The sequence below is a fragment of the Mesitornis unicolor genome, unplaced genomic scaffold, assembly GCF_000695765.1.
Source record: "Mesitornis unicolor isolate BGI_N332 unplaced genomic scaffold, ASM69576v1 scaffold16914, whole genome shotgun sequence".
NCBI classification, from domain to species: Eukaryota; Metazoa; Chordata; class Aves; order Mesitornithiformes; family Mesitornithidae; genus Mesitornis; species Mesitornis unicolor.
The window spans coordinates 107,124-117,128 of record NW_010178217.1 but is presented as its reverse complement, the minus strand read 5'-3'; the positions used below and the strand labels follow the sequence as shown (position 1 = coordinate 117,128).

The window sequence follows — 10,005 nt, the reverse complement described above, 5'->3', positions numbered from 1 at the left end:
CTTTGGAGGGCTTCTCTGCATTCTAGCAGATGTAGTACTGGAGTACTAATTCCAGTTTAGTGATGGAGAAAATGAGGTGCTCCCACCAACAGAATAGTCAGTGCAAGAGTCTGTCTCAGTACTGAGACTTGGTATAGAACATACCATTTTTTTCACTGACATAAATTATGTAATTATGTCCACAGCATTGACTTACATCAAAGCATCTCAACAAATTTTGTAAGAACAAAATCCCTTCCGTACTGGGTCAGAGCTAAGCCTATCTAGCTCTGTGCATGCCCGGGGTATCTGATGGTGGACAAGAGCAAGAGCATAGGAAGGTATTAAGGAACAGGGAAAGCACACAGTGATCATTTCTCACCATGTTCTCCAAGGCTCCAACAGCTTACAGCTCAGGGACTTCCTGAGCCAGGAGGAAGTCTCTGCACTTCATTATTCTCAGAGAATTTTTCTTATATGATCTGTCCAGTCACCTCTTGAACTCAAACAGACTTTTAATCAACAGTCCTCCATGGCAATGAGTTTCAAATTTAAATACGGGTTGACTGAACAAACTCCACCTTTTGATTGATTTGCTTCATTTCAGAATCCTTTAGTTTTATAAAGCAAGTACATGCCAGCTAGTGGTATACCCGCTAAACATATGGGGAACAGAAAGATGTTAAATGACTTCTCCAAATTCATAGTCAATGATCACTATGCAATGAACCCAGAAGTGTTGACTTCCTGGCCAAAGGTTAGACAATATGTTTTTATTGGAGGCATAGTTATTTAACAACAAAACAATTTGAATAATCAGTAAGCTTGTTCATTCAGGAAAGTCACAGATTCAAAACAGTGTAGTTAATAAAAAATCTGCTACAATACAACATGTAAAACAATGATAACTAATGTCATTCTGAGTTGAACAAAGTTACCATACCAATTGTTGTTCCACTGATATTTGCTGCACTAGCCATATACTAACAGAGACCTATGCTTTGTAGCCTTGAAGACAGTAAAAATCAGAGGCAAGGACTTAATCTGTATTTCTGACAGGTCCAGTTGTCAAGGGTATCTAAATTACAATGGGGCTGCAGTTCTAACTAATGACCAATTCAACACAGACTCCCAAGTGCCTGAGTAGCCCAGGCAATGGAAATGAGGTCTTAATCCCTGTGGCTACATCTGCAACAAGGGACATAAGATGCAAGAGACTTGTAGAGAAGTGGGCCCAAGTGAACCTCATGAGGTTCAACAAGGCCAAGTGCAAGGTCCTGCATCTCGGTCGGGGCAAGCCTCACTGCCAGTACAGGCTGGAGGATGAAGGGATTTGAAGCAGCCCTGCAGAGAAGGATTTGTGGTGCTGGTGGATGAAGAGCTGGACCTGAGCCAGCAATGTGCACTTGCAGCCCAGAAAGCCAACCATATCCTGGGCTGCATAAAATGAAATGTGGCCAGTAGGTCAAGGTAGGGGGCGGGGATTCAGCTTAAAAGCAGCTTATAAGAAAGATGAAAAGATGGGAACAAACACTTTTATTAGGACCTGTTGTGATAGGAAAAGAGGTAATCTTTTTAAACTGAAAGAGGGTAGAGGGAGAAATTTTTTTACAATGAGAGTGGTGAAACACTGGCACAGGTTGCCCAGCAATGCCCCATCCCTGGAAACATTCAGGGTCAGGTCGGATGGTGCTCTGTGCAACCTGATCTAGTTGAAGATGCCCCTGCTCATTGCAGGGGAATTTGAACTAGGTGACCTTTAAAGGTCTCTTCTAATCCAAACTATTCAGTATTTCTATGATTCTGTAAGTCCTATTAACATGGACAGTACTTGTGCCTTTGGGAATATGTGCTGGTTTTAGTCTTCAAAAGCTCTCACTACATGACATTCCCAGAAAACACACAAGAAATTTTAACTGAATGAATTCTGAATTTTAAAACCCTTTGATATCATTATTGGTTTGGATTTAAACTTTTGGCTTTAATTCTTCCTAGAAAATATTTTTTCCTTTTGTCCTTGACGTATGAGTACATTTATATATAAAGGCACTTGATTTACAGAAAAAACATAAGGAAACAGAACTAGCAAAGAGAAGCTGTATACTTACTAACAACATTAGCTTGTCCGGTGAAGATGGTGTACTGCAGTTCATAAGAGACCACACTGAACTCATCATCTGATGTCCAGTGGACAGTAATGGTATCGTAAGAAGCTGTACAGAGCTCTTCTCGAATGGTGGGTGGGTTGGGAGCTGTGAGATACAACAGAGGAGGCTTATTGACATAATATTAATATTTATTTTAATGACCTATTTAAACAAGTGAAATTTGAAGCAAACATCTTAGGTCTAAATTTTCCTTGTTTCCTTGTTAGCATTCTCTACAAAGCCAAGGAACTAAATAAGAAACAAATGAGTCTCTCTTCGAAAGACTGGTGGTTCTTCCTGCATGCTTGCCTCTGTGGGAGCCTCATTTCTAATCATCTTCCCTACATGCTACCATCATGCAAAAAAGTAAAAATAAAAAAATCCTTGGGCTTAATAGTATTCCTTCCAGCTGACACAGAGTGAGGAAGGAGGGCACTCAAGCTGAAACTACCACAATATGCCTGGATTAAAGGAAAAGAAAGGCAACTCTGAATGGTGTTTTTGCTGCCAGCTCTTTAACTTCTGTTACCCACAAATAACAGCTTCAAAAAAATAATTCCACCTTTACTTTCCCAACAACTTATTTTTTATGAAACATCTTTTACTTTCCAGTAAGAATTTCTGTAGTTCATGTCCTTGGTTTACTGATGTGTGTTCCCAAGGATTAAAGTGCAGAAGCGTTTCCAAGCAGCCTCTTTACACCAAGGGACGTAAGAAAACGTTCAGATGTTTTTCATGATATGACCATGATTTGTGATGCTCTAAGTATTGTAGCACAGAATGTATTCTTTTTTTTTTTTTTTACTCAGCAGAGGAACCCTTGAGATAGATGAGTATTAATAAAGAGAGAAAGAAATGGACCAAAATAAAAACAGTCATCCAGGAGAGGAATATAAACAAAAGGAGGACAAAAAAACCTCACAATCTTCTGAAAGACCTGTGATGCAGTTTAGAGGTTATGTACTAACTGAGGTCAACTGTTTTGAAAGCTATGCAGTACAGCATTGGTCCTATCAGCAATGTTTCAAAAATGTATTCAGCAGAACAATCTACTGGAATTGTTTTTTTTCATTTTCATATTTTGCCCGTTCTTCAAAGGCAAAAGAGTTTGAAATAAAATACTAATTACAAATATACAAGTGGATCCATTTTTTTGCCTCCTGGTAGTCTTCTTCCATCATCTTCTGCACCTAACAAAGCGAAACCTTTTTACTTGAGAAATGTAACCATTATTAGAACAAAACAGATAATAAATATTAATTTATGGGAAGCAACAATTACTGAAGGTTTAATGAACTGTAAACTGCATTTCAATAGCACATAAGTGTCTTCAACTTCTTTGAAAATGACAGCCTAAGTTCTTTCTTCATATGCACACCTGGCCTGCCTTATGGCTGGAGATTTACAGCCTTTGTGTAATAAGAATGACATAAAAAAGAGATTTGACCTAAGGAGGACATCTTTTATCTTTCTCTTATGACTAACCCACACCTACCTGAGACTGTATTGCATGAAACTCAGCTCTTCAGCAACACTTGTTTCATAAAGCACTCAAAATTAAAAAAAAATTACCTGTTTCTCCTGCAAGCCAAGGAAATCTGCATGCAAACGGTTTGTTATGACTTTCAAAATAATGTAGAAGTCTGACTGCCAAATTAATCATTCCACAACACATACTCCTTTGGAGAGTGTAAGTCCGTAATTCAATTAAAGAGATTGACCTTAATCAGTCATCTTCATTATTATATTTGATAGTGTGTGATTTCCTTATCAAAATTATTAGTACTGCTACAGACTCAGGTGCCACAGGGAAAGATCTACAGAGACTCCAGAGTGATCTCAAGGCTGCACCAGCACCTTCCCTCATGTGGCCTTGACTTGGGTGTGCTCCACCACTGGTCAGGAAGGGGATGTCCAGCATGCTTCCAGCACAGCAGAGGAAGACACAGAGCCTTATATCCACCCTTTGGTCCTGTTTCCCACTGGAGAAGCAATGATTGCCCATGAGCCCTTCCAGTCCATTTCAGGGTGAGGACGGAGCACTGACTTGCAACCATAACAAGATTGAAGTTGGTACTGTTAATACCCTCAGCTACTGGTGGCCTCCTGTCTACAAACTGCTACCCAATGTCAAGGAGAGGTGAAAAAAATTTGAAGCAGCTCTTGAAAACTCCCAGATTTATAGCCTTGAGCAATGAGGAAACCTGGAATCAGTGCTAACAGAACTTAGCAAGGCACAATGAAAGCTGAAGTGGTTTGAGAAGTTGCTTCGTAACATCTGTAGTTCTCGTTGGTCATGGGGTGGCAATCTCCATCACTCTGATCATTTTTATGGCCCTCCTCTGGGCCCTTCAACAGATCCATGTCTTTCCTGTACTGTGGACCCTAGAGCTGGCCGCAGGTCTCCAGGTGAGGTCTCACCAGAGCAGAGCAGAGGAGCAGAATCACCTCCCTCGGCCTGCTGGCCACACTTCTTTTGATGCAGTGTAGGATACAGTTCCTTCTTTTTGCTCAGTCTTAGTTACCTCTCTGCTGGCATGGGGTGATTGACTTTGTAAGGGTTCCTTACTGATTTTTTTACTAAGTAAAAACTAAAGATCTAAGCCATCTCCTTGATTTAATGGTGATAGAAATATTCATATTGTTTGTATGAATATGAGGGACATTAGGAAGCTGCTTTGGACCTCTCTCAGCTGTTCACTACTAGCCTCCATAATGTATCATAACACTAGACTGAACTGGCATGCAGGAACTTGAAAGGCACAGTTACATCAGATGTGGATACAAATTTGATATGTTAGTAACATCATGCATGAATTAGCATCAAGGAATCAGTCATACAACCATGTAGATATAGTCTTTGGGAAGACCAGAACTGTTCAAAAGCAAGAGAATGAGAAGAGATTACATCCAAAGCACGAGACTGAGCTAGCTGTAGATGGTTTTTGAACTTTCAATACCGAAAGAGTTAGGAGGAAATACAGGTTGTGAAGAGTTTCCAGAATGAAGTTGTTTTCATGTGAAAAAACTGCTGGCATATGTTAGGCAATACAGTCATAGCTAAAGTGATGAATGAAGAAAATGTATCATTGTTCCAGGTGGGATTTCTGAAGCAGGGCAAATTGATGGGTCAAAGAATCCTGCAATTGATTTTAAAGTATTAAGACACAGAACAAGTATTTTTCATTCACAATGGATAAAAAAGTCCTTATGTTAGTTATATTGTACAGAGAGTTTGCAAGTCATGCACCTTGCCTGGATCTAGCTAGATACATGTTCAGAAAAAGATGAATTCCAGATGAAGAGCTCGAGGAACTGGCAAGATAAGAAGGCTTTCAAAAGACATCAAGGCTATATATACAGAGGACAGAACAGTCAAAGGAATATTAAGTGTATTGTTTTACTATACTTAGCTTGATATCTCAATGTCTGGCTGGCAACTTTCAGAGAGATATCAGAGATTTTCATGTGGATAGCAGAAGCTTTGGACAGAGAGCTGTGTAAATGATAAGCAGAAACTAGTTAAATTTGTATTTGGGAAAGAAATAGCCTAGGAAGAAAGAAGGATGGAAACTTCAATGTGTCACATAGAAAACTGGGATTGGGGACATGTAGGATGAAGATCTGAGAAGTAGTTCATGGGGAAGAACCAAAGGAGAAGAAAACCTCTAGAAGACAACCAAGGGTAATTGCTTTGAAGGCAACTGACATCAGAGAGAATGAATCTGGAATTCAGGCTTTGACATTTTGTTCAGAAGCAGTACAGATGTTAGGTATAATAATTATATAAGCTTCTTCACTTGATTCACAACACAGATGTACTACTAGGACTTACAAATGGTCTTCATTTTACTTAACTGTGAAACATGATAAAAGTAGAGCTCAATTCACTTTGTCACAGTTTTCAGTTTAAGATCTATGAAGATTCCATTCATCAATCTGAAAGGGGTAAAATAAAATAAATCTTCCTCTAGAGTTTCTGAACAACAATAGAGAATAATCAAGTGCATCTGACTCTTGGGACTATATATATACACATATACATTACACATATACATATATTTACATACATATATTTACATAAAAGTATTTTCACTGTTCGCATGGGTTGTGTTTTATGCTCAGATAATTTGAACATGTGTTTTGGATCTTGCCATTGCAGCCATATGCTATTTATTAATGTAAAGAAAAATAGTACAGCCAGCTAGACCTGTTCTTCACTGAGCATCAAGGGCACGGATAAAACTAGTAGATTTATCTGGAAAAAACAGCTAAACTGTTTGATATATTTGCAAGTTCCCTTAGACTGCATTGCGAGCAATTTTTCAAGACTGAGGATGAGGTAGGAAGAAGACAGAGAAGGAGCTGTGTAAATGACACAGCCAGCACGATGGGCCACGGAAAGGATCTTTGTTGCAAGACAATCCTTCATTTTGTTACAGATACAACTTCCATTTTCTTCAGTGTACAGCAATTAAGATGGCAATACTGATATGTGATGTATAAAGGGAAGGAGACCTGGGATCTGTGGGAACAGACTGCTGGATGGAGTTTGCCTCGTATAACAATTAAGATCTAAAACACAACTACCTGTATTTGAATGAGACTTTCCAGCCTCTGTTTGGAGCCAATTGGGAGGAATAGACACCTCCAGAATGGAGTCAACTGACATGATACACATGCCTTAAAATAAGGTGGTTATTCCCCTTCTGCGACTGTGAAGGAAGCTGAGGCTGATTATTTTACAGGTAGATTCCTAGGTTAGGGCAAATAACTCTGCCTTTTTCTTAATCCTTCCTTTCATTTTCTTGGCTTTTTATAATCTCGGGGTGAATACTCAACGTGGCAGCAAAATTCCAGCAGACTTTGGGGAGAGTGAGAGCAAGGGGAAAGGCAGACACCATAGCATTTCACCAGTGCTGAATAAAAAGTTCAAATGTCTCTCACCACACTATTATTGTGCCTTATTTACTTGGTATGTGTTAAATGCTGACAGCATACACCAGTTACACAGTGATACAGAAATTTCTTGCAGATGAAATCTCTCTTTTGGTTAGGGCAAGAACCCCACAGCTCTATAAAGCAAGGGTGGTGCTGCCCTGTGCATGCAAGCAGCCTTGCTCTTCCCAAGATTAATCTGTTCACTTACTTTCCTGCAGAAAAGCCAGAAGCCAGCCCTCTGCATGGAAGAGATCCAATGGTTGGCAATAAGGAGACTCTGCGCTCTCACATTCTTCTGAAATAACACAGGTGTATCTCCTGCAAACCAGGCTAAGAGAATGGGCCCAGGAAGTGTTTTAAAGGGCTTTTCTAACAGTGTTTTGTGATTTTCACTGCAAATTCTTGCTGTTAACAGCAGATGCTTGAAGGCCCTGCAAAATGAAAACCTACCCTGTGTCTCTTCTGTTTTCAATCAAACTGGAATGAATTGTTCTAATTCTGGCATTGAAATCAAAACACCCTAAATTACAGTAATTTGTTTCTCTTTGTGAGTCATTATGTACTCTGAGATCGCACATTACTCAGGCCTTCAGTAAGAGTCTAATCCTGCAGGTTTTTTAAGGCCAAAGCTCTTGGTTAAGTGAGCTGGGGCTCTGCTCTGTGGAAAACCCATCCCACACCCTAGTGCAGAGCACACTGCGTGCTCTCTGCTCCCAGACACAGCAAGGGCCTCCTGGTTCATGATGGGGGAAACACACAGTGTCACCACCATAAGGAATTCCAACTTTCATTGCTGAGCCCTTGATGCTGATTGCAGGACATCTGCCAGCCTGGAATCTGCTGCAAGGAGGAAGGAGCCTCAAGGGAGAGGGCAACACATAGAGCATCAGTCCCCAGGGACACAGGATTTGGTCCCTGCTTTCCCTCCTCTGGATGCTCCAGGCTGAGCTCCAGCTGTTCTTTCATTTCATTCTGCTGCTGTGGCTTTTAACCATTTCTCACTCCTACTTGCCCATACTCTGCTGGGGTGGAATGCAAGGAGAGGAGGTAGGAAATGCACCCCAGGTGTGCTCTGTAGCACCTAACGCTTCCTGTAGTTGGGATCAAGAGAGAGAGTGTATTGGACTTATGTGGCAAGGTTCTGGTAGTGGGGCAGGCTGCAGGGGTGATTTTTGTGAGAAGAGACCACGAGCTGACCTCATGCGAGACGCAGCTGGTTCCAAGATGGGCCCGCTGCTGCCCAAAGCTGGGCCCATCAGCCATGCTGGTAGTGCTTCTGTGGTAACATGCTTAATGAAGGGTAAAAAATGCTGTGCAGCAGCTGGGAAAGAGGAGTGAGAAAATGTGAAAGAAGGTAGCCCTGCAGACACCAAGGTCAGAGAAGGAGGGTAAGAGGTGATCCAGGTATCAGAGCAGAGATTCCCCTATAGCCTGTGGAGAAGACCATCGTGAGGCAGGTTGTTCCCCTGCAGCCCATGAAGGACCACTGTGGAGCAGATATCCACACTGCAGCCTGAGGAGGATCCCCCACTGGAGCAGGTGGATGATCCCTGAAAGAAGCTGCAGCCCAAGGAGAGGAGCCCATGGAAAAGCAGGTTTTCTGGCAGGAACTGTGGCTCATGGAGGACCCACACTGGAACAATCCATTCCCAAAGGACTGTACCTCATGGAAAGGATCAATGCTGGATCACGTCTTGGAGAACTGCAGCCTGTGGGAAAGACCCACACTGGAGCAGTTTGTGAACTGCATCCTGTGGGAGGGAGCCAATGCTGGAGCAGAAGAGTGTGAGGAGGAAAAAGTGACAGAGACGATGCGTGATGAACTGACTGCAACCCTCATTCCCTGTCCCACTGTGCTTCTCAGGGGGAGGAGGTAGAACAGTTGGGAGTGAAGTTGAGCCTGGGAGGATGGGGTGGTGGGGGAAAACTGTTTATTTTGTTTCGTTTTTATTTCTTACTATCGTACTCTAACAATTAATTGGCAATAAATAACATTAATCTTCCCAAGTAGAGTCTGGTTTGCCTGTGGCATTAATTGCTGAGCGCTCTCCGTGTCCTTATCTCAACCCATGAGTTTTTCATGTTATTTTCTCCTCATGTCTTGCTGAGCAGGTAGAGTGAGAGAGCAGCTTGGTGGGCACCAGCTGAGGTTGATTGACCACAGAGAGGAATGAAGAAAATCCTATCACTACTATTTTATGAGGAACATATAATAGTAGCATCTTGAGAAAAAAATTACCTGTAAGGTAATCAAGGCATTCCAATAATTTCTTCTCCCTGGTAAAATCAAGTGCGAAAGTATCAAAAGTATCGTTGAGATTAATTTCAGGAATTAGAACCTGGGAGGATGCAGTTGCCATGGAAACCCTATAATGAAGAGAAAAAAGTTTTTTAGCGCCCGAGACACAATAACTTTCACATCGAAGTAGGACTTGATAGTAACGATTGTTGTCACTTCTCAAAAACCTTGACAAAAACTATTACATGTATTTTTTATATATGGTTTAAGTTAGGAGCTTCTCGTACCACTTTTATTTTTGGGAGTAAAGTCTCCAATAAAAATCCCTTATTACTTAGCTTTTGCCTAACATGCAGCATTAGATAGGTTTTAGCAAACTATTGGTGAAGCAACAATATACATTGAATTGCTCTTTCAAGTCACCCGCTGAACCAACAGCACCATTGCTACCATCCACTGCAGCACAATTTTAATCTGTGTTTTAAGCAATCCTGACAGATGTTGCATCTCTCATCTCTCCTAACCCTCGTTTTCCCAAGCAGATTCTTGCTCCAGGGATTCCTTAGCACTCTTGTCCCAAGGGCTCGGTGCAAATCCCCACACCTCCTCAGCTGTTCAGCACAGCACACTGCTGCTAACTTCAAAAGCAGAAAGGGGAGATAAAACAAATAGATGTCAGCACAGTTTATTTTGAAAGGT

General features: G+C 41.3%; 1 protein-coding gene across 1 annotated transcript in view; it reads right to left on the bottom strand.

The window, feature by feature from the left end:
• Positions 1–2,083: 2,083 nt before the first annotated feature.
• The window catches only part of LOC104538982 (E3 ubiquitin-protein ligase Midline-1), a gene marked incomplete at its 3' end in the record, with an annotated part of 77,984 nt that continues 70,062 nt past the window's right edge, over positions 2,084–10,005 (bottom strand). Inside the window, exons 5-6 of the mRNA XM_010182381.1 lie at positions 9,307–9,434; positions 2,084–2,231 (exon numbers count right to left, since the gene is read on the bottom strand). Of these exons, the coding sequence (XP_010180683.1) occupies positions 2,084–2,231; positions 9,307–9,434 (276 nt within the window). The remainder of the gene's footprint in view (positions 2,232–9,306; positions 9,435–10,005) is intronic.